This window comes from Triturus cristatus, chromosome 9 (assembly GCF_964204655.1).
Source record: "Triturus cristatus chromosome 9, aTriCri1.1, whole genome shotgun sequence".
Taxonomy (NCBI): Eukaryota; Metazoa; Chordata; class Amphibia; order Caudata; family Salamandridae; genus Triturus; species Triturus cristatus.
Window position 1 is genome coordinate 483089057 of NC_140592.1, and position 25893 is coordinate 483114949.

General features: G+C 43.9%; 1 protein-coding gene across 1 annotated transcript in view; it reads right to left on the bottom strand.

Annotated features, from left to right (window-relative positions):
• LOC146798173 (actin-related protein 2-like) overlaps positions 1–25893 on the bottom strand; it is a 147494-nt gene that overhangs the window by 78035 nt on the left and 43566 nt on the right. Inside the window, exons 2-4 of the mRNA XM_085625436.1 lie at positions 12203–12313; positions 9655–9870; positions 8249–8321 (exon numbers count right to left, since the gene is read on the bottom strand). Coding sequence (XP_085481562.1) covers positions 8249–8321; positions 9655–9870; positions 12203–12313 — 400 coding nt within the window. The remainder of the gene's footprint in view (positions 1–8248; positions 8322–9654; positions 9871–12202; positions 12314–25893) is intronic.

Sequence of the window (25893 nt, forward strand, 5' to 3'; positions counted from 1 at the left end):
TTACATTGCCATAACTTTGATACAAAGATCTGGGAAACGAAGGCTTTAAAATGGGAAAGGGGAGTTTTTTGCTCAAAGGATCAGAATTTTAAACAGAGAAGGTGGAGTGCTTTGTTAACTGCCTTTACACAGGATTAGCAGGGGAAATCAGGTTTAAAAGCACATTCATTTACAATTACATAGGTAGGTTGGATTCGATTTTTTTATTTGAGAAAAGAAGAGAGATTGGAGGAGGCAAGAAGGGTAGGGTGCCATTTTAGAATTAGGTGGGAATTTTGAAAAGAATCGAAAGGGGATGTATTGGTCTCGCAATAGTGTCAGGGCTATAATGCAAACCAGGAAAATGACCCCTCCTCCTTGCAGATTGGTAGTAAAAACAGTCCTAGCTGGGATGCAGTGGGCTTCTCAACACCCAGAGCCTATGTACCACCACCAATGACAGCTGCACGTTTTTTAAACTGTGGTCCAAGGACACCAGGTGGTCCATAATGCATACTCAGGGGGTCTGTGACTGCTTGGAAAATTAAAAAATATTAATAAAGAGTATATGAACGAAGAGGCAAAATGTAAAATTGACATTTGTTAAATGCTCTATAAATGTGAAGGAATTTCAAATTGGAGGCTAAAAATTAAGTTGGTATCCTCCAGCTGATTCATGGGAGCAGTCCAGTGCATCAAAAAGAATATAGTATGGACGTTGGGTGGCATCAATTGAATTTCGACAAGTTCTAACCTTTTTATTAAACTTAAAATTGTGATTTTTTTATATCTGAATTTATTAAATTGATTATCATTTGTGTATTTGCTAGATGAATGCTTGTGTCTGTATTTTTGTGTGATGTTTTGCAGTCCAAATTATTAAAATTGCTTTGGTCGAAGTTCCCGACTTTCAGTAATGACTCAGTAGGAGTCACTGGATTCCAGTAATGTCTCATTGGGGGCCACTAATTTTAGTAATAAGTAAGTGGGATTCTACAGAAGTCAAAAGGTGAAGCATCACTGCCCTAGAATGACTGCAGGAGGGCAAAGGAGGCAGACTTTCAGTGAGAGCATGCAAGTGTCAGCAGGGACGGGGGCTGTTTTGCCCACACAAAGCAGTCTGACATTAAGTGAGAGCTCGCTAGTGCCTTGACAGAGACCTTTCCGGTTTGAGTTTCCCTAGAAGCACAAATTTCATATTGGAGGTAAAGAAGGAAATTGGGGATAACAACTTCTGTAAGGATAGCGGTAATTAGCTTTATTAATACAGGAAAGCAGAGTTATGAATTAAGAATAATGGTTGGGTAGAAATGTGGATTATTTATACTGGGAAGAATGGCATGTTTAATGAAAAATATTTGTTGGTTCTGTGTATACAAGAGTTTAAAACAGTAGTAAGTGTATGTATTTGTGTATTACTTTATTGTACACATTTGTAAAATGTATTATAGTTAAACCCATCAATTAAAGTATAAATCCTAAAACAGATTACAAAGTTTCTTCCTTTCAGTAGATTAAGAAATATTAGCCAACTTTTGTGTCTTAAGTGTAATCAAGGACTTAGTTTGTTAAGAATTTGTGTGTGTATAGTGTGCAGTATGCACTTCAATGGAGAGTTTGTTAAACAGTTTATGTGCATATTGTACAAGACACAATGCTTCTCACATAGTCCTGTGGTGAGGATAGTTCAAGGTTTTAGCTTCCCATGTCTCGGTCTGTCATGCAGACCAATCGGAAATTTCTTCTGCCAAACATTAACAAAGGTATTTAAGCAACTGTCTTGAGTCTGCAATAAGCAAGATCCAGGATCTTTGTCAGTTTCCCGATGAAACTGTTTGTAAGGTTAAGCCCTTCTCAGTCGCTTCTCTATTTGTGCAAAGAGTTCGTTTTCTGAATGCAGGTAAAAAATTATTGGCTTTATAGGTCGTGTAATTTCGTGCATATACAGAAGATATGTTTCATTTAGTAGGTCGCTTGCCTAAAATTGCAGTCTGCCGGTTTTAAGAAGCAGTTTGTGGTTGTTCCAGGAACCTTTAAACTGTCGAAGTGGATTATACAGACCCCAAAATCGTGATTATTTCTGTTTGAGGCTGGCTTCGAGATAGGATTCAATATACTGTTGCCTACTCCTAAGACAGCATTGCTGAAGGTAAACTGCAGGTTTGCATATCGACTAAGTGCCTCATTCTGTCTGAATCCCGCAGAGCATTTCTTATAGCAATTTCTCACTTGAGACTGGGCATTTTCAGCAATTCTTCTAATGATGGAAGAGAGGTCTGTGGGTCCATTATAAGAGAGTTATAGATTATACTCATCATTGTGTCTTTTCTAGCTGTGGCACACTCACAGAAGTAGATTTTTAGCAATAAAAACTGAGATTTAATAGAGGAAAGATTACACTTCAAGCTAATCCTCAGCTTAGGCTTACCTGCATAATAATTGTGTCCTCACTCGCATTTTGCGGGACTTAGGTAGTAGGGTCGTGGTGCTCCGTCCGCCATCTTGGGTGGGTGTTGACGCTTGGGCCACTCTCAGGCGCCATATTGGTCGGGTCTAGAGGCTCTAGCAGCCGGAAGCCCGCGCATTGGAGAGCTTATTTAAGCTGCTCTCTCAACACGCTTTACAGACCTTTCTTTCATCGCGCGCACTGCTGGACAGATTTTAATCCTATTTGTATATTCCTGGGCATATTACTTTTAAATTGCGCTGCTTGTAATCGCGCTGTTGTTTTCCTTGCCTAATCATCAGGCGCTTGTCAGTACAGCAACTAGGGGCATAGTTAGGCTTACCTGCATAATAATTGTGTCCTCACTCGCATTTTGCGGGACATAGGTAGTAGGGTCGTGGTGCTCCGTCCGCCATCTTGGGTGAGTGTTGACGCTTGGGCCACTCTCAGGCGCCATATTGGTCGGGTCTAGAGGCTCTAGCAGCCGGAAGCCCGCGCGGCGTTCTACTATAAATAGATATGGGCAAGCAGGCGCGCAGCGGATACGCGCCGGAGGTGCGCCAGAGGTAAGCCCGTTTGCGCCCGGCGTGCTTGCCACCTCTCATTTGGCAGATACTCGTGAGGATTCTTACGATTCATCGTGCCTTACTGCGGCTGGTATTCAATGTTTGTCTATCCCATCTTCTCATAGGACTCTTTCCTGTGGCCTGCTGAATGTTCGCTCTCTCGTTAAGCATTATGCTGAGACTGCTCTTCTAATAGAATCTTTACATCTGGACATATTATTTGTGACCGAAACTTGGGCTTCAGCAGACTGTGGGATGGAACTCGGTTGGGCTTGCCCACCGGGCTACCTCATAAGACACACTCCCCGAGCTTCTGGTAGGGGGGGTGGAGTAGGTTACATTTTCAGAGACTCAATCTCCCTTTCGGAACTGGTGGTAAAAGAGGTGTTAGGGTTCGAGCTCATGGGCTTCTCTATTACGGCCCAGGGCGGTACCTTGATAGCAGGCCTTTTATGCTACAGACCTCCCTCTTCGACCACAACAGGCCTTCAGTCATTGGTCGATTTGATTTATGACCTCTCAAACTCCCATGCTAAATTCTTAGTACTGGGTGATTTTAATCTCTGGCCCTCAAGATCTGGCCTATAGGGAACTTTGCCAAGCGTGTAGCAATATTCAACTTGCACAGCTGGTCTTGTCACCCACTCATGTCAAGGGGCACACTTTAGACCTGGTATTTGCCGAGAAGGAATTGGTTGTAGTGAAAGAGGTCGTGGATCAGTGTTGGACCGATCATTCACTGATCAATATGTCTATTGTTTTGCCTGCTCCGCTAAAATCAAGTAACCCGGGCGGCACTAAGTTTAATCGACAATAGTCTCGCCTTTTTAGGGAGCCGATTCGACCCACTCTATTGCCTAGGACTTTTCTGGTGGAGGATAGTGTGGACAAGAGCTATGCTGTCCTTTGCCAGCAAATTTTGACATCTCTGGACGAGTTGGCCCCTTTGCGAAGGGTGAGGGACAGACCTAGAGGAGCCAATGCTTGGTTCACTGATGATCTTGGACAGCACAAGCTCCGTTGCAAACAGGCGGAGCGTACCTGGAGGAGAGGGTATAAGGTGCTGGATAGGGCAGCATATAAAGCGGCCCTGCAGGTATATAAGACCCAGCTAAGAAGCGCTAAAGCAAAGTTCTTAGAAGATACCTTGGCGAAGGCCTCTAATAAATTGCAGACTCTATTCAAGCTGATTAACAACCTATCTAACCCGTCTTGTACAGTACCAGCCATTCCGGCTTCCCAGGAACTTTGTGATTCTTTGGCCCTCGCGTTCGAGGAGAAAATTAGGACCATTCTGAATGGACTTTCAGTTCCCGGACAGTCTGTGCCGTCTTTATCCCTCCCCTTGGAATCCCCCTGCCATTCGGTACCCGCATGGGATAACAACAAGGTAGACTCCTCTCAGATGTCTTGTTTTCCTATTCCCTCGCTAGAGGAATTCTGTGTCTTGGCCAATGGCGTATCCTCAGGTTCACCACTTGATCCAATGCCTCATAAGATCTGGAAGGCATTCCAAGATGAGTTGTTTCCTCCACTCTATTCCATCTGCTGCCAGTCATTGACTACAGCGCTAGTCCCAGACAGTTGGACGTTGGCAATAGTAACTCCACTGCTAAAAAAGGCTTCTCTAGACTCTCTATGCTCGGCCAACTATAGACCCATCTCGCTTTTACCATTTGCGATAAAAATTCGAGAGGTGGGTCACGAGAGCCTTGTCCAACTTCCTGGAAACAAATTCCTGTCTGGATGCCGCCCAATTTGGCTTCAGACCGGCCCACGGCACTGAGACCGCACTGGTTACCGTGTTGGACGATCTACGAACGCGTGTCGACAGGGGTAAGTCAGCATTCTTAGTGCTGCTTGACATGTCGGCCGCTTTCGACACGGTGGACCATGAGGTTCTTCTGGGCCGTCTTCAAAGCGTGGGAGTAAACGGTCTGGCTCTAAGTTGGCTAACATCTTATCTCTGCAACAGAGAGCAAGCTGTGGCGTTACCACCATTTCGATCAGCCACACGACAGGTGAACCATGGTGTCCCCCAAGGGTCGGCGGTCAGCCCGATCCTTTTAAACTTGTATCTCCGACCCCTGGTAGACCTGATCAAGTCATTTGGCAGATCAGTCATCAATTATGCCGATGACACTCAATTGATTTTTTCATTTGAGGGCACTGAGATAGTTTCGAGGGACACCTTTCACCGCTGTATGTCGGCTACAGCAGAATGGCTGCAAGCTAACTCACTCCAATTTAATGGGTCGAACATGGAAGTACTCCATTGCTCCCTAGACCGTCTCCCTCGCGTGCTACCGGATGACTTTTGGCCAACCTCTATTCCGGGCTCGGTGGAAGCCGCAGAATCGGCTCGTAATTTAGGAGTTTTGTTTGAACCCAATTTACAGCTGGATGCCTCTGTAAATAGGACTGCAGCGACCTGTATGGGCCTGCTTCGTACCCTACGTAAGATCCTACCAATACTCCCCTGGGGAGCCAGAGCAGAGGTAGTGCGAAGTTCTATCCTCAGTAGGTTAGACTACTGCAACGCACTACTTCTGGGAGCTCCTAAGATCCTGATCCTAAAGTTGCAGAGGATCCAAAACATGGCTGCTAAATTGGCTCTATCTCGGCCACGTTCTGCTTCTTCATCTGCAGCACTAGCCGATCTGCACTGGCTACCGGTCCAGCAGAGGATTGCCTTCAAGGCTTCATGCCTGGTATTCAGAGCTCTGCATGGACTAGGACCAATACCACTCCAAAATCTTTTTTCTTGGTATCAAGCTGCCAGACCTCTGAGATCCTCCTCGGCGTTCCTGGTGAGGATTCCCAGGATTAATAGAGTGAGGATGGGCGGCCGCGCTTTCAGTTTCACGGCTGCCACATTGTGGAATACTTTACCTCTGGCATTAAGGAGTAGCCAAGATCTGCCCTCTTTCAAAAGGGATCTTAAGACCTACCTGTTCCCAAGAGCAATGTAATACACCTCACCTGATGGTTAGATACGGTCTCAGCGCCAGGATACCCTTTCGGGTGACAGTTGCGCTTAATAAGCATTAAATACAATACAATTTGGAGTTGAGGTGCGAAAACTGAATAATGTCCTTATATTTTGTATGTAAAAGGTTTTGAGTTTTTCGAGGTTTTTCCTCCGTGAGAGAAATGGACACATGTTAAAACTGGAAATAACTCAGCGTTCAAACCCAGGATTGTTGGATTGATTGCTCTTCCACTACGTATTTAAGTACGTCTTAATTGATTTGGCACTGTGAAAGCTTCCGCCTTTATCTTTGACAGCTGCTAAGATGCTGGTCATTTTGCTTCCTATGTAAAGCCTAGGTAGTCACACATATATACAAAAACAATTGGTTGCTCGCCCAACTTCCAAATGAATTGCACTTTCGCCATTCCAAATGAAAGGATCAACTGTCAAATTATTTGTGAAATTGAACTGATTTAGAGTTTCTAATGGATTCTGGAGTCCTATTGGCGTTTGTGAGCAGATGGTGATATGAGCAGAATAAATGTAATGACTTATCTGGTAGGTACCTAGTTTAGGAGTTTAGGAGGAAAAACGTTGGTGTTATGAATATAAAGGTGTATGTCCGAAATATAATGAGAAAAAAGAAGGGGTGCTAGGACGCACCATTGTTTGTGTTGGTTTCCTACAGTGTTGTCAATGTGGTTGTGTGCGAGGCAAATATAAGGTGTAACACACCTCTATCAATACCCAGGGAGGGATGTTTTGCCCCAAGATGATTTTGATTCACTTAGTCAAATGCAGCGCTGTAGTCAAAGCAAACATAGTGTGTCCTCTTTTCTCTGGTGATTTACAGTGAGTAATGTTGAGGCAGTAATACTGCCAATTGTTGCACATCCAGGGTGAAAACCGACTTAAAAACATATACGATATTGTTGTTTACTCAGTTAGTTAAAATTTTAAATAGATGTTTTGCAGATAATTGTCCTTCTACGTACAATAAGCCTATGACACGAACGTTGGATGGGTTGTTTTGGGGATCTTTTTTGTAGCTTGGTTGGATTATTGACTACTTCCAGGCAAGAGTTACTTGTACAGAGGTAAGAACGTGATTGAACAAAAGCTTCAATAAACAACTTCACAATGATATTGGGAGATCATAAGTACAAGGCGCGCAGGAGTTACTACATTTATTTATCAAAGCTATCATTTCCACCTCAGTAATTGCAAACACATTGTTGTTAAAGGTCAAGGATGGTACCAGCGAGTAGGCTGGACTGGTGAAATGTTTAAGGTAATTTTCAAATGGAATACTATAATCAATTGCCTGTCTGTAGGCAGATGTACCCGTGCCAATCAATGGTCTCATGTACATCGAATATATTTTTTGGTACTAATGATATAATGACCAAAGTCTTAAAAAAATTGTGGGCACACAACTGAAATTTTATCTGCGTCTTACGGTACGCTATGTTCCTATTTGCAATAATTTCAACTTCATAATTGGACCTCTGCATCAATAACGGTTGGTTTCCACAATGGGATGTTTCCCAGATGTGGCCCCATCAGTGAAAATAAACAACTCACAAGGTGCCAACCAGATGACACTGTGGATCTCTCTCATTTGCTGATAGACTCAACAAGGACCGTGTTTACATGAAAGGTATTTTAAACAAGCCTAATGCACTGTTATATTTTATTGTTATCTACGATATAATGCCCGAATCTTTTTAAAAGAATAGTGGGCCTATTAATGAGATTTTATTTGTGTTTTATTGCATGCGCCATTGTTTTTTTTTTAACAATTTTAATTATTTGAATCAAATAAACTCACTCACTACTGCCCATGCCAATCAGTGCCCAATATTATTTCATGTTTGAGGTACGTTTAGGTATTAAGTGACTTTAAGAAAAATGCACTGGTCCAAGTCATGGGCAGACTTCTATTAGGAGACAGAGGATAAATACTAACATGATAGCATAGATAGTCTTTTTTAAGTCGCCCTCCAGACTTCCTAAATATGTTGCAGGGTTATTATAAACTTTCAAACAGTGAAATTGTTGTGCAGTATCTAAGGAATCTAATAATATTGGGGAAGGGCCATATTAAAATGGTCTTAAATGATAAACAAGTCACCTTTTGAAACTAACAAATTAGCACAAGTCTCCTTTGTCTATCCCCCATGTTCTGTTATTCACTTAAAATACTTTGGCGCTTACATGCATTAAAGAGACAAAGTGAATAAGATAAGACTGATTAAAAGATGTGTGCGTGCATGTCCTTACCCTGTGCATAGAGCGTCAGTACAGCCTGGATAGCGATGTAGACCCCTTCAAACTGATATGTCTCGAACATCACCTGTTATGGAAGAAAACGGAGGCAGAGTACCAGTTAGTGTAACCTTGTGCATGCGTCCCCAGCATGGAGTGGGATGCCCATTTTAGGTCTGGCCCAGGCAGTGCTTGCGCTGTCTCTTCGACACATGCTGTGTTCAGGATATGTGTATGAATCTCTGCCCACTTTCAGCCCATCCTTTCAATTGGCTCATGGCAGTCTTCTTTGTAACTGGTGGCTTTTCATTGATCAATAGGCTTAGTAGTCCCTCCTTAGTACCGCCTTGGCTCTCTTTTCTCAACCTTCCATAAGGACACCTCCTGTTACATGTGTTGTTACGTTCTAACTTTCAATTACAGCCTCAAAGCACTATTTTTTACAGGGCTTTCTCCTGCCTGCTGTTGGAGACACTCTCCCGCAACGCATGCCAAGCTTGTTGCACCCCAAGCTTGATATTCATTGTGGCACGCCTTTCTCCCAGATGCCTTTAACTTTAATAATGGAAACCGCGCAACCAAATCTTTTTTTAATTTTATTTTTTTACTTTTTTTGTAAAGTGCATATGGCGGCCGCGTAACTTTTAAAGCGCAAAACCGGCAAAATCCTTTTCTTTTCAAATTTATATTTATTTTAATAAAGTACAGCAGGCCGAGCTTCATATTCATCGTGGCCGCACACCTTTCTCCTGCTGCGGGCTTAGGTACGGCTCTTCCCTTTGCCCTGGCTCAACTGAGACAAAGGTGGGGACACCAAGAGAGTGAAGCTGCTGAGATACAAACTTCAAAAGTGCCCTGGGCAGATTGCACGCCATGTCATTGATGTTTTTGGAGAGGGCGGTGTTTGACCATGAGCAATAGAATAGAGGGCCTTTAAAGTATAACTTCTCTCAAAGGGGCGTGACTGATGTAATTAAGTACGTGGCTTGAAAGCAAGTACGCTGAAAAACTATGCTTAGCTTAGTGTTCCGCCCGACTGGTATTTTGCTACTTCTGTCATAATATCTAAAAAGGAGTCTCAACAGAAACTAATTTTTCCATTACCTAAAATTACTTCCCTTGCATGAGCATGCCAGTTCGTTTTGAGTTTCAAAAACCTCCACTTTGATGGCTAGAGGTTGTCACTTTGGAAGGCAAATCATCTATTTTAATTTAACATAGGCTTAGTACTTCAAGCCGTTCTCACAAGTAATATAGAGAAAGGGGACAGGGTAGAAGCTTTGATGGGGTGTCTGAACAATGCTATTAAACAATATTCACGTTTTCACATTTAAGTGGTCATCATCTTAAGTAACCTTCTAATGAAAAGATTCTCCTTGCGTAGGATGTAAAAATGAAGAAAAAAACTCCAAGGTTCTCACCTCAATGATCTTTTCGCGGTTCTTGATAGGATTCATGGGAGGTTCCGTCAGTAGGATCTTGCAGTTCTGGGGGTCCACATTAAGCTTCTGGGGTCCAAAGGTGTAGTCCCATAGGTGCTTCATGTCATCCCAGCTGCGCACAATACCGTTTTCCATGGGGTAGTTAACCTCAAGCATGGAACGTAGCTCACTGGCCTCATCTCCCACCATAAGGTCCTGCCCACAGGAAGACAAAAAGAATCCATCAAAACTATTCTCAGGTACTTTAAGCCCGGTGCAATATACTGGTCTACTTATACACACCATTCCAAATCTGAAGTGCCCCATTAGTCCAGTACTGAGACAGACAGAGTCAGTCAGTCTCTCTCTCACTCACTCAATCAGAACATTTGTAGAGCGCACTACTCACCCGTGAGGGTCTCAAGGTGCTGGGGGGGGGCGCTTTTGGGTGCTACTGCTCGAAAAGCCAGGTCTTGAGGAGTCTTCTCAAGTTTAGCAGGTCCTGGGTCTGCCGTAGGAGGATGGGGAGGGTGTTCCAGGTCTTGGTGGCAAGGTGGGAGAACGATCTGCCGCCGGAGGTCGCTCTTCGAATGCGGGGGGACGGTGGTGAGGGCGTGGTCGGTGGAACGGAGCTGGGGGTGTAGAAGGAGAGTTGTCTGTTGAGGTAAGCTGGTCCGGTGTTGTGGAGTGCCTTGTGTGCGTGGGTGAGGAGCTTGAAGGTGATCGTCTTGTTGACAGGGAGCCAGTGCAGGTCTCTCAGGTGGGATGTGATGTGGCTGCAGTGAGGGATGTCGAGGATCAGGCGTGCAGAGGCGTTTTGAATGCGTTGAAGTCATTTCACGAGTTTGGCTGAGGCTCCTGCGTAGAGGGTGTTTGCGTAGTGCAACCTGCTGCTGACGAGGGCCTGGGTGACCGTTCTTCTTTTTTGATGGGGATCCACCTGTAGATCTTGCGGGGCATTCGGAGGGTGTTGAAGCAGGAGGGCGAGATGGCGTTGACCTGCTTTGTCATGGAGAGAGTAGAGTCGAGGATGAACCCCAGGTTGCGTGCGTGGTCGGTGGGTGTTGGTGCTGTTCCCAGTGCGGTCGGCCACCAGGAGTCGTCCCAGGCCGAGGGGGTGGAGCTGAGGATGAGGACTTCCATCTTGTCCGAGTTTAGCTTCAGACAGCTGTTCTTCATCAACTCTGCTACGGCTTTCATTCCTTCGTGGAGGTTGGTTTTGGCGGTGAGGGAGTCCTTGGTGAGGGAAGAGGATCAGCCGGTGTCGCCACTCTCTCACTCTCACTGCAGCCTATTCCTGCTCTTTAGTACCTTCAGTTTTTCTAGTAATACGTGGACACATGGGTTTGCCGGTGAACTTGAATTTGGATTTTGCACCAGTTATGTCACACAAAAAGCCAATCTATTCTAAACCCGATCTATTTTTATTCTGTTACTGTGATCTAACTGCAGTTCTGTCAATGTGCACCAAATCTGACAAAGTATTAATTGGCATTCAAGTACCGAGGTGTCGATCAGCCACTCAGCAAAACGTCATTTACTGATATTTCAACAATAAGTTCTAAACAGCTCTGTTGTGGAAGTCAGCTCGGTTGTGGATATCAGTACTGTTATGCAGCACCCCCAACAGTTCAAGTCCCAACACTCCCATTCAGCAAGCAATGATGCACCTCTATCCTGACTTGCAGCACCCTTTAATATTCTCATAGTGGAAAACCAATCAAGGTTCTGTCAAAGCACAAACAGCTGCAATTGGCTAAATCTTGTTTAATGACAATTCATTCCTCCATGAGCATTTCTACTGCCCTAAAACATCAAGACCTCTTCGATCAGAAGCTCTTTCTCTTATGCCCATTGCCCACATTGAGAGTATGCACTCTGAGGTCATACTTTCAACTTTCTTGGTCCCAAGCTCTGGGATAAACTTTCGTTTACTTACCCACAAAGTAATCTCTCTTTTAGGAACGATTTGAAGATTTTCTTGTATTTGCCGATTCGCTTTCCGTCCATTTGTATTTCTTTACCTCACCGTCTCTGTTCTACAGTTTAGAACAGCTGTGGCACAACTAAGCCCCTTGTGTTCTACACCACATTGTACAAGTTCTAAATTCAAACAGTCGTCATAATACTCTTAAAGAAAGCTCCTCGGATCGCGTGTCACTGGTGTTGCACGCGCCTACGAAGTCTCACTAAATGTACACATCACCACAAGCTATAATGAGATGGATTCTCAATCATACTCTACAAGACTTCACCCAACTGAGTGTAGCTTCGCTTATTCCACATCAACTCCCTCCTCGCACCAGAGGTCAGGCAAGAAGACGATCTATCACACACAGACAGAGGGTTATAGTTTCTTGATTTTGCTCCATGCATAGTCCCAAAATAAACCCACTTCCTCTTTCAGCCAGGAGCCAATGGCTAAACTGTTCCTTATACAGAAGCTACAATACAGTGTCTACTTGTTACTTCCTGTTAATTTCCACTTTCCAAAAAGAAGACACCAACTCCCCCTTCACCGATCTGTCCGACTCCGGAGAGCTCTTACCTTGATCTCGATGTTGCCCACTTTCGTGGAAGAACGGATGATCGGGCGTCCCACCAAGGCCGGGAAAATATGTTCGGGGAAGTTGGAGCCTGCATAACCGCACTTGACAAACTACAAGAGGGAGAAGAAAGAGACAAGTAAAAAGATGGAAAATAATGATATGGCAATGCCATCCAGAGTCAAAGAACCAGACGAGAAAGGCGAGTGAACCAGGACAACAAAACACCAGCACACCTTTAACTTTACATGGTTTTACCATATTTCACAGAAAAGTTTAATTAACCAGCTTCATAAAGCGGTCTTATCAAGAATCACAGCCTCCTCTTTTTGTTATTTCTCTGCCCAGAGTATAAACTGTAATTGCGGACATTAAAAACGTGTTATTTCTCTTTATATTTGATTTTGTTCTTCCATCTGCTTGAAGAATTTTACCCTTTATCCTTTATTCAACATTATTGTAATAGCGCCTGAGGAAAATGGGCCACGTGTTAATTTGTTTGCTCAATTTCTGAGTCGTTAGGTTCTTGATCCTCTTTATTGTGTTGTATTTCCTCTGTTTATACCATCACAATTGATAGTACTCCAATGTCTGTTGTTCCCAAAAACACTTTACTTTGTTTTCTTCTCTAAAAAGTCATTTTCTGTGAAACTCTTTGCATAATATTGGGTACAGTCCCACGTCTTCTGGCAAATTAAAACACTTTCAGTATTGTAAAAGGAGTAAACATTCTTGCACTGTCTCTAAAGCACATTTGAAATGAGTTCCCAAATGTGTGACAAGTTATATCATAGTAAATACATCCACAATTAGTTTTATTTAATTCTCATATGCAGTGCAAATTGGGATTCGTCATAAAAAACATAATTGGTTTTCCCTGGAAAATAATTTTGGTAGTTTCAGGTTTTTTTTTTTTGCAGTATCATGTTAGACCTTCCCATAAAGAAGTAACTGGATGAGAACATCAGGATTAAAACAGGTTTTCCTTAGTGAAAGATATACTTCTGGCACACAGTATAGATCAACCAGATGCATTAATAGATCTGACTAAACAAATCTCAGGTAAAGGTCAGAAGGCTGGCCCCTTATACTCTGGCATTTCACAGGTTTAAATGTCATTTATCCTCAGTCTGTTTTTTAGATCTTCTTGCTGGTCAGCTGAAGATCAGCTTTGCCTCTACAAAGCGCTGGATGGCAGTGGTTACATTACCTCTGTCAAATGGCATCGCAGAAACGTTCCACCCTTCCAAATACTTTGGTGGCCCCTTCTGTGCGCTTCATTTTTTTTTTTAAGGTGTTCCTCCTTTAAACTTGTAATATTTCTGATACATTTCTCTTAGCAGACTAGCTGATGGTAACCTTTGCTCAGGTTTCCTTTCACAAATAAACTCATACGTTTTCATTTTAGCATGTCCCCCTCTAATGAAATTTATTTACGTTGTGCCAAATTATCACAGTTTTAGAAATCTAGTCTTAATTGTAAATGTGAGACTTCAAAAAAAGAAAAGCTCCACAACCGAGGGGGAGGGAAGAGTACTGGGCACTTGCCCCTCTGCCTTCATCCTACCCACTGACAAGTGGGCCTCTTTCATTCTCTCTTTTTCGACTCTTCAATTACATCTAGGCTGAAGGGAGGAAGCTTAGGCCCTAACAGTCAAAAGGCCACGAGGGAGGCAACATGGAGACATTTGTAGAGCTATTCTGCCAGCTGATTTTCATATTTTTTTTAGTCTTGCGCATCATCTGCCTCCCAGAAAAGATCACCAACACCCCCAGAAGACCTGTTAGGGAGGAAGGGTGCCAGCAGCTGCAAAGCAAGGGTGAGACTTGGGAAGGGAGCATTATTAAGGAACATGCAGTAGCAAGGGTGGAACCTATTTGAGGGGCAGGGTTGCTTTGGTGTGGGAAATCTTCCTTTGAATGAGGGCAATATTGACGGACTAAATACATTTATGAAATTATATCTTATACATTAAAAGGCCGGGGATGGAAAAGAAATAAGAGCCAAGACGAATGGCAAATACATTTATGGAGAAAAAAAAGGGGGGGGGGGGGGGGAGACAAATATACATCCTCTTTTTCTCTAGGACTCTTAATTTCATAAAGATTGGAATCCGGGAGGCCAGCCTGAACAACACTATGATTTTAGATACATTTTCTATCTTCCATTACTTGTATTAACACAAATCGAACTCTTAGTCTCCACCCTAGAGATTATTTGTCGTATGCGTTAAGGGAAGCTTAATTACTAACAACAAAACAAGTTTTGTGTTGTCTGGGAATTCAAATATAAAAACAATGATGCTCGTCTGTTGAAAAACCACCACAATGCTATCTACTTATTAAAAGAGCATGCTGAATGAAATACAGTTACAAAAGTAACTACATGCGAGCTTCATTAAAATATGCAACTAGGGCATCAAATCCCCTCCAAAAGATGTTGGGTGCATTTTGAATTAGGGACTACTGCAGCTCTGTCTAGTTCTCGACTATGGGGCTAAAAATGTTGCTGCTAAGCTTGAAGACTCTTGAACAAACATATCAATATGTTTCGGCTTTTATGAAGTTGGCTATACTCACTGCTTAACATAGTAATATATCTAGCTGCAAGAACCCCTTTCCGAGGGCCACAGGGCACACAGTGGCTACTGAGCCCAATCATGGTGGTTGAGACCTTTTACTACGGATGTCCCAGGGCCTGGTCTACTATGGATCCTAAGCAATGGTGCAAAGTACCCCTTCTGGACTTGACTCTCTGTGGTAGTTGTGGTCAAGCAGTCAAGGCTCCCCCGGGGGATGTAGATAAAGGTCAGTGAGCACAACTCATAGCTCAAAGTGCAAACAGTACGAACAATAAATCAATGTCCAGCCCAATACTCAGTTTTATAGCACAAGTAGTATTTTTATTTCCAACTCTACACATGCAAAGGTATACAAAATTCAAAAGCAATACCAATCTCACTTGAGGTCGGAGCTCTAGTAGTTATCGGGTCAACCCCTGTCCAACCCCCCTTTGTGTAAAATGTTTGGAGTTATCCCCCACTTGGGAGCCACCTCCATGGAATGCAGACTATTAGACCATACTCAAGAGTCCCCCCCCCCCCCCCGACTCTTTACAAATGACTTTAAAGTGTCTATGGTGCGGCAGCACTGTTAGCAGCAAGTCCCCTGAGCCCCAAAGAGCAGGGTCCAGTCTTACCAGTTCTGGCCGTATGTCAGTGGTCAGCGGTACAGTGAGTGCCCTCTCCTTGGGTGCTCACAAGTTCGGATCCTGTACGGTGAAATCGGACCACTCCCGCTCAGCAGATAAAAAGGTAAGTTGCTCTTCCACCAAGTTTGTTCGGAGGAAAGCAGCACGAAATGCTGGTGTGATCCTCTGACTCCCGCTGGGGCTCCAACATAACATCACATGTGTATTTATGAAGCTCCTCCGGTCCAGGCGACGACCCGAACTTATGACCAAGTGATACTGACAGCCCCTCCTGGTATATGGGGTTGCAGCGATAACCACGATCCGGGCACAGACTCTCCGGATGCGATAACCGTCACTACGGCAGCTCCTCCTGACATACGGAGTCACCAACTTCGCAGTCACAGGTCCTGCGCTTCTGGCCCAAAATCAGTTCACTGTTGACCTCTTCTGGCATATGGGATCACCGCGGTGCTGCCTGGTGCTCCCAGCTCATCACTTCTCACAAAGCTCAGAACAAGGCTGCCCTCTCCTGGCACAGAAGGGTCGCAGATCCAATACTGCAAACGGGCAACTGCACGATCGGTGCACAGCCACACACCTCGGTTAGGGAATCCACGTGCAGGGCTCCCACTGGACCCCACTTCCTCCAGTGCTCTCTTCTCCCTCACAGGGCACACTGATCTTGGCAAGCAAGCAGGCGGTGGTGCTCCAGGTCAGGTGATCTTGGTGTCCTGGGTGATGTTTCTCATCCAGCAGGGAGACTAGCAGGCTTTGAACTCTGAAAGTGGTTATCCCACAACATAGTCCAAGGGAGTGAGCAGAGTTCACACCTGGATATCGGACAGTCATTTTTATCAAAATGTTAACCCCCGACTCAGCCCTACTCTTTAGGATTCCCTTATCAGCCCCATCTACCTTCTAAAGATGTGTCCAGGCCCTTTCCTTGCGACCTATAACTGAATCAGAGTTGTCTTTTGGAGTGTAAATTGAGTAGTTTCCTTTTCCCTCCGGTGTGTGTCCCTCCCAGCTCACAGGAATGCAGCAATAAACAAATCTGTCTTGGGCGATTCCTCTCCTCCTCATGTCTTCATGCTTCCCAAAATGGAACCCAGGGCCCTACATATACTGTACCATTGCAGGCATTTTACTCACTGTGTAGTCACAGAACACTTAGTGTTCAGCACTAATACCACTATGCATTGTACCCTCACATGTACACATGCATTCAGCTTACACACACAGCCTGCACACACTGTTCAGCACTGAAGCATTTCTATATTCAACCAGGGTGTTCTATTTTAAACAAGCACACCCTGCCAGCACACACACCATGTGCACAATACTTCACCCTTCATGTATTGTCCTTCACGCAAACATACATACACTGAGCTATTACTTTCTTTGTGCCCACACTGCACAGTACTACATTTGTCAGGTCATGTATATCTTTCCAGGCATGCATACACTCAGCACATGCACCAGTCTCACATGTACTACACAGTACTGCTCTATCCCTGTATTTTACCCTTCCCAGACACATACAACCAAGCAGAGTAACTACTCCAGCATTATGCAGCACTCCCGTTCTACCTGAGGTATGCCAAGGGTGGGTTAAGCACACAGCAGCCTCATTTGAGTGGCAGAGGGTAAAAAAGGTCCTGGTCACTACTACTGATCACTAGACTGTAAGCTGCCACCACCACGCTTGTGCTGCTTACCCATTTGTGAAGGCGGTAGCCTTCCACCACTACGAGGGTAGCGTTTTGGGCGTTCTCCCGGTTTAACAAGACCACAATCCGTGAGACAGGCCTATGTCATGGTGCACACGTGTTCAGCTATGACAAAAAGAAAAGTCAGCAAAAGGGATCCAGACAACAGTACAGATGGGCACTCAGGGCAGGGGTATATGTCTGTACCATGCAGAGGACTTTTCCATCCCAACACTGGCCACTTGTATCAAAAATGATAAATGAATACTTGCTGGTATTTTGGTGCTCTACTGTTAATAGTGACAAGATTAGTATTTGTGCCACGGTTATCTGCAGATGAAGGAGGGATTTAGGGTGTGCAAGAGTAGTATTCAGTAGACTGCCTGCAGGAGTCTGGCTTCTGCATGCAGTAACAGGACTATTGGCTCCCAACGGCATTGCTCGTCACACTCTATGCTAGCTGCCTTGCAAAAGAGAAGCATTGCTGCCAATGTGCTGAAGTTGTGGTAGATAGCTGTAATGATGGGTAGAGGTAGACCAGTGGACGATCAAGGACCTCTCCAGGCCTGACACATAGCCCATGAGACATCCTCACTGGCCCCCAACCCAGGTTAACAATCCAAATGGCACTCTCTTGATGTCTCCCCTAAAGCAGGGAGCCTTGTCCTGGAATGCCTCCCTCTCTTTGTTGTTGCACTAAAAGATGTCCCCTTCCTGCCCAGCCAACTCCGTGGGCCACAATACAAATGGACACACCCTCAATCTCAGGAATGGTGACATTTTCTGCTACAGTACACTGAGGCCCCATGCAGTGCCCCACCAACAGCTCAGTACCACCAATCAGTGGCTGGGTTAAAAGAGCATGCACTACCCTGCATAGAGACTGGCCAAAGCAGAAAAGAATTGAGAAACAAACAGCACCCACGAGTGCGTGCAACAGTAAACTACACATCCATCCCGAGTTGAGGTACTTTGGAAACAACAAATACCTAACAAAAAGGTTTGACTTTTCTTCAGCAACAGCCAATGGTGTGCCATCTTTGAATTATTATGTGACTGAATGGTCTATAAGCGCCATTAAAATTAAACCAAAGAAGGCAACTTTCTTTCTCAGGTATTATGGCAAAGTTGTCATTACCCTTCACTATGGCAACAGAAGCACTCCCCGCCATCAGACAAGGATGTTACCGATCTTTACAGCTAAAATAGACTAACCAATAAAGGGGGTCTCACTTTCGCACGTGGGGTGGGGGGGGAAATCGAACAACTGATTTATAGACAAGTTGCGTGCGGTTTCACAGCGTTAAATGTGACTTAATTCTAAACAAGCATGTATTGATGCGTACCTTCAGATACAAGGACCACCCTGGTGAACCAAATCCAAATTGGTTTCATTTCAAAGTGTCTCCAATTTGCCATCAAATACATGTGAGTTGAAAACAGATGAAGTCACTCCTGATACCTCTCAGGAAGCATTCTATACCGCATTACTTAATGGATTTACCCACAGAACAATGTTCACACACCGGGTGTTCTTTCTGTTTAATTAAACTTGTTTACATGGGGTTCCACAGGTCTCCTTGACTTTGCTGTGAACTTTACCTTTCTCCTATACTTTGTCAACCTCGGGTACACGCATCATCCTTGCTGTACCAACCTAAGACAATATTATTGGTTACTATGAAGTGCATTGGCATGTAGAGGCTTTGAGTTTAGTGCAGTTACATCCTCGTGCAACCTTTGATCTGCCTATGGTTCCCTGGCCTGGCCGACTTTAGCCACAGACAGGATCTCTCGGCAGAGTCTTCTGGCTCTTGTTTGTAATTCCTTAGCTCTTTGGGCCCTGTAAGGGCACATTATTCTTGCTGAAACGTAAAGAATTCCATTTGTTTTCATACCAAATTGGGGCAAGTCAAGCCAGAGACTTTATTGGCAACTACTATTAAGACCCCAACTTCAGCCCCGATGTGGCTGGGGCTTAAGTACCCATAATGCAGGGTACTGAGTGCGAAGTGGGTGATGGTGAGCTTCACATAGCACCTTGAGAATTTTGGGTGAGTGCATAGTGGTTGAAGAGAATACACATCCTGAAACCAGCAGACGCCAGTCGCACCACCTGACTTTTATAAAAGCCGAGAAGATACACTCTGCCCAGATAAGAGGTATCAAATTTTAAATAAAGCTTGTGTTTTGGTTGCCCTGACCTGCTGTCAGGGTCCTATAGCATAATAAATACTGATGCAATCCAGACCGTAGTTATAACTTTATCGGGACTTCTAAACAAGCAACTGGGCTGTCGACAATGAAATATTTGCCACACAAGGACCTGTTGTTTGACTCGAGGAAATGGCAAGGCCTAGATTCCAGAGAAGTTCTATTGCTGTGACCTGCCTTGAAGAACTGGAATGATAACAGTCTGCTGTGCACAGGGGAGGTTGCTCTTAGTCAGGACCACAAGCAGCAAGACCCATTTCCAGCAGTAGAGGAACACAGAGATACTTCCCCTTCACCCTAGGCCTTCAAGCAGTGTACGTACGGTTGGCTGCGGCTAGCTGACCAAAGTGTTCAAGTTTAGCTTCTAGCCACTGTGGTTTCAAAATTATACTTAAAGAAATAATTAGATCCTAACTGTATAATCCAACTCACAGTCCCAACTGGTGCTGTGCAACAATAGATTCCACAAGAAACTGACTGGCAAATCCCATGGACACAGCTGGAAACCGAACAGCTCAACCATGACCTCACCCTCACTTTGAAGATACTTCCTTCTGGTGGCTGGATCTCCTCCAGAACATAGTTTGGGCGCTAGTTTTATTACAGCAAAATAAATGCATAGACTTATGACCAATTGGGTCCCCTGAAAGTCTTCCCATCAACGGTACACAGTGCCTCCAAACTCCACCTGCAGGGCCCTGGGTGCCTTTGTAATCTGCATCCTGATAATTGATAAACGCTGGAAGATTTCACATCGCACACTTCACTTTCGACTGCGGCTGGACTCCTGTTCCAGCTCACTTGGTAGGATTTTGTGCTACTTAAATTTTGGGGAACTGTTTGACGGGAACTCTGTCACAGCAGCTCAAACACCATGCCAACTGCAAAATGGAGTCAGGTCTTGTTCTCAGCTAGGATCCTCTGTATTTTTATATTTTTTTAAATTTTACCTGCCCTACATATAAATAAATATATACTTTTTAAAACGTAACCCTTACTGGATACTGAGTGCAATTGCTCGAGCCTATAACCATAACCACTTGCCGCTCTAAAGCACTGTGTAACTCCTCTTCTGACCTAGAAAGGGCTGGTGTCTGTCAAATAGTTACTGATGGATCCCCTGCACTTTTATGTATTGTATTGTAATTGCAAAGACACGCTCAAAAGACAGGGGTGGCAAATGAAGGGTGTGTCCTTCCTTAAACTCCTCTTCATGCGATGAACAAGTCGAGTGCCTCCCACATGCTTCGGCAGAATCACCAACCATTTAAAACCTTTGTCATCCTTTAAAACAAGCATTTGCAATGCAATAGGTCTCGCATTACGCGAGTATGCGCTATTGACATTGCAAATAACAATACCTTTTATTTTTGTTTTCGTTTCTAAAACAAATAAAAGGCATTGTCATTTACAATGCCAATAGCTTAAACTCGCGTAAATGCGAGACCTATTGCATTGCAAATGCTTGTTTAAAGGGGGCCTCGAAACGGGTCTCTAGCAGGCTCTGTTTTGTGCCCTGGCACAGCCGGTCAGTTTTTTCCCGGACTGCAGTGACAGCCAGCACATAATGTGCGCGTGCTCACACTGCTCACTTCTCACTAGTGGAGAAGTTATGGCATGACGTCATGCCAGGTGAGCATTGTAGGGGGAAGGGAAATCCTGTAAAAAGAGTCATTTTCTCTCTGGATTTCCCTTCTCTTTCTGAAACTCAGGAGCAGCAACATTGTTGTGGTGTCACCAGAGCTTTAAGTGGAAGCTTTTTTATTATTATATACAAACCATAGTTGCTGCTTATTTATCTTATGCAAGTAACAACCATTGACAAAGCCAATAGTCCTGACTTGTTGTAGGTATGATGTTACTTGTTGTATCATGTATCAGGAAGCAGTGACAGAAACAGCAAAATACAAGTTGGGTGGCACACTATGCTGAGCACAGATATTTAGCTAAATTGTTTTTAAGCCACGCCTTTATTTACACAAGCCGCGCCCCTTTGAGACACCCCACGCCCCCCCAGTGTTTTCATCCCACTTAAAGACCTGACACTTACTACCCCAGACGAGGCGTCAAAGTGCTTTTTCGGCAAGTAGCACGCTAATTTCGAACCCATAAAGGATTAGTGATGAATTAGCATAGTGAAAATATGAAAATAATTTGAATGGTGGATATGTTAGCTATTTGGATTGAGAAGGATAGTGGAGGAATAGAGAAGGGAAAAAGGTTTGCATTTATATAGTGCTTGCTACCCCTGATGAGGGGTTGTAGCAGATACAAGGCATGTTAAGCTGCATAATAACAATTTAGCGTACTTCAAAAGCAGCAATAGAGAGGTGTGTTGTTTTCATTCAATAAAGATATTACAGTACAATATCCGATAAAATGTTGATGGCTAGACTTTTTTTCAATTAACGTAAATACTTTGATGGCGTCTTCCAACGTTCGGTATCCACATTCACTCCCGCGCGAGCACCTCCTGAGAACATAAAGGGCGTGGGTACTTGCAGAGCCGTTCCTACCACCTCCCGGTTTAAACACGCCGGGCGTTGTTTGCAAGCCGCGCCTGGCACGCGGCGGTCACAGACTGGCAGGCAGGCCGCGTTCTTATCTCCTTTCCGGCGGGGACTTTGTACTCACATAACTAAAAGAAGGCGCCAGAGCATCACCCCGACCGGTTAAGTGGGTTTCTCACTGCAGCTCTGAGATGAAAAAGAGGACCGAGAGCTCAGGATGCTGAAAAGACGGGGAAAGAAAAAGGAGGGAAAGGGTAGGCGAAGTGTAGGCACTGAGGTAATTTTTAGCCACCTTCTGTAAAACGGAAAAAAGGGGGAACATCTGCAGGTGGAGAACAGGCTCATGTATTGTAACTGAATTTAAGCAGTGCTTCAAAGTCCACACACCCCTGACGAAGTGCGACAGTTCATAGCGTGCAATCTCGCGGGAAGTGGTTGGTTTGAACAGTACCAGTTGCGTTTTGTCGCAAGCAGTGAGCGTTTTGGTGTCATGCCAGAGTGGACATCAGTCACTGCTCTTCAGCGCCTAAAAGCACAAAGAATAATGCGGGGTTAAACGCATGATATTTATATTAACTTCTGCGTTGGCTGCAAGCGTGGGGCCTAGGAGAGCAGCCTATGAATGCAGTGTTGTGATGTTGTGTGTGATAAGTAGTGTAAAGTACATACGTGACATGCTAAGCTTATTGTATTTAGTTATTCGCTTCTTTTTCAACTATGTATACCATGCATTATTTATATATCAATTGACTGGACTAGGCTGCTTCGATATAAATACTCTTTTTTTTTTTTAGTGTAATGTACTTCTCACTCGCTGGGATTGTGGAGCGCGCTTATGCCTGGAGAGTAATGAAGTAGAGTGAGAAGTACCTGTACCTGTTATTAGGGCTGCGATCCTCTAGCAGGAAAGGTTCGGTTTCTCATGCAAGAACGGTCCACAGTAATATGTCCATGCTTTCCTAGTTAGCAAAATAATTTGCTTTTTGGTAGGTGAGCTGACGAATCCTTTGTTAGGGAGGGGCCATGTATTAACTTCCCTTCTGAAATCCTGGCCGTCTTTGGACGTTTTTTGTTCTGTATTTTGGCAGCACAGCCGCTACCGACTTACTGCTGACAACATACATCAAGAGTGCTTTGGAAACAACCTTTTCAACCATTGGCTTTCTTCGACCAGCCTATTTCAGTCATTGGCATGATACTTTGTCAAACACATTTTGGCTCAGTTCTAAGGAATCTTTAAAATAACAAACAGAACACGTGTATTTGTAAAGCGCACGTTCACCCAAGAGTATCTTGGTGCTGAATAATTTTAACGACCTCAGAAGGATGAAAGGCTGAGTGGACCCATCGGGATTTGAACCTGTGACCAGGAGATCGAACACAGGCCCCTACAGTGGGCCACTGAGCCACCAGACCAGTGCTATGTCTCTTACTTGATTCTACTTGTCGTTTGAGTGCATCCTTCTGACTTTACTGGAATGCTTAGACTGCATGAAGGACTACTTTACAACTACACTGCTCTTAGTCTGATCCTCCTGCCTTCTTTACATGTGTTTCACATGCATTAGTATTTTGAACCCAGACCCAAAGACTTTGCCAATGACTGTCTTAGCTCGGAGTAAATTGAGTAATTTGCAGCATGTACAGAAAGAGATGATCTAATGAATTTCTTCCTATAAGGGAGAATGATTAGCTTACATGTTTGTCTAGTATGGAGTTTTTTTGGGTAACTTATGAATTTTTCTTGGTTGGACAATGGGCCCTTGGTCTGAATGGACCAGTGGACAAAGCAAGATCTGCTTCAGTGTTCAGAGTAGGTAAAAACTATCCGCATGGTGTAGGTACGAGAATCCAAGTCCTTCCTCATCAGTGGTTTATAAACGACCATCTGCCAAATCCACCAGAGCAGGGTCAGTCCCAGGACCACGTCAAAATTTTGACTGCTTCAAGTGAGGGCCTATTAAGGTCAAAATGGTTTTATAATTCGGGCTCCCGGTTTTATGGTATTTATTTTTTTGTCATTTCCGTCTGTATTTATCCATATTTATTTTTAGTCAGCTTTATCTGTATTTATCTATATTTATTATGGGCTTTGTGAAAAAAAGTAAAGTGAAGCTGGTAGATTTCCACATTTATTTAACCAATATATATGCAGTCATGCTTGAATGCCTGCCAGGTTTCCGTGATATGAGCACCCGCAGAAGAAAAATCAATGGCTTATATGAAGATATGCACATTTCGTTATCAGCCTTGTGCATAGCTACTGCTGTTTAAGACTCTTTACTAAAATTCCTTTCGTTTTTAACCCCATGCCTATCAGTCAGTCAAAAAAACTTTATTTCGGCTACAAGCCATAAAAGTTCATAAAATAGTATTACAACAACAACAGAAAAATTAATCAAGAATAAAAACATGATTCTGAGTGTAGATACAATCATCAATCAGTAATACATAAAATAGAAACAGAATACGAGCAATAAATAATACCGGTAAAATTGCCTTAATGAGGTAGTAATTGTCTTCTGATTAACCACATAGAACAAAGAAATTTGGAGATCACAATAACATATACGGGGGACGAATCGTATTTCAACAACCTGAAGAGATCTCTGTGGTTCGAGACCCCTAAATTCTTAGCAAGCTGAATTATCCATTTTCTACGTGGGATTTTATATGCCGGACAGAAGATTATGGTATGAACCTCAGTTTCATCAGTGGCACCACACCCAGGACAAGATTGCGTGATTGAGCCAGCCCATTTGTTTGTTCTTGAACGGAGGGGAAGGGACCCGTATCTAAATTGTAGGTATAATTTTTTGGCAATTACCGGGTGAATCAGATCTATTGCAGGCACACATCTATACCCAATTTTGGCCTCGAGAAAAGCCGAGGTCAAATTTGCAGTATTAGCAGATCGAATGATCTGAGTCAGCTTATATTCCTCCAAGATTTTTGCCAATACTCTTTTTGGGAGAGAGGAGCAAGTGGCCTCAGGTAAAAGCCAAAGGTCTTCTCTCCCTATCTCCCTAAATGATTTTTTAACATAAGCTAACCAGGGGATAGCACCTGCCCTGGGTAGCAATAAGATGGACTTCAGTTCCTCCTGAAAGTTAGCAAGTTCGGGAGTGCTCCATAGTCGTCGCCAGTACATTACAGGTCTGGAGGCGACCATGTCCGCAATTGGTTGAATACCCAAGTCCATCCTGAGCGGCTGAATGGGGGTGCTCGTCGGTAATGCAAACAATTGTCTAAAAAATCGATTTTCTGATTTAGTTAAAATCAAAGATGGATTATGGCCCCATAATTCAGCACCGTAGGCTGCCACCCCCCTAGCCTGGGGTTTTATAGATATCTACCAGAGGGCTGATTAGTTTTAAATGACTATTTTTGAACATCTTTAAAATCCCCCCTGATATCTGGACAAGTTTTAGATTTACTTTTGAGATCTGGGTGGCCCAGGTCATTTTGTTATTAAGGGTCAAACCCAGATAATCAAAAGTATTCACCCGTTCCAGTTGCAGGCCGTCCAGTTTTGGTATTGGACCATTGGTGGTATCTGCATGGAACACCATGTATTTAGTCTTATTCACGTTGATGATTAGATTCCTTTTCCTACAAAAGGAGGCAAAGCCATCCAGGACTCTAACCATACCCATGGGTGATCTAGACAAAAGCAGAGTATCATCCGCAAACATAAGTGCGGGAATTTTCCTGCCTGCCAACTTGGGGGCGTCTATATCGTTTAGGGCCAGAATATCTTCAATCAGTCCATTCAAGAAGAGGGCAAAGAGAGTTGGGGCTAAAACGCAGCCCTGTCTAACTCCCTTTTCTACCTGAAATGGTTCTGTCAGTTCTCCATGGAGTCCAAACCTGATTCTAGCGAAGGTGTCTTTATGGAGACGTTCAAATAAGTCACAGAGGTAGAGAGGTACACCCATCCCCTTTAACAACTCCCAAAGTTGGCTGCAGTCCACCATGTCGAAGGCAGATTTTAGATCGACAAACGTGAGGTAAAGACTGCCCCCTTCTAGGATTATGCTTTTCCAGTGGATCATTTGCAGTCTGAA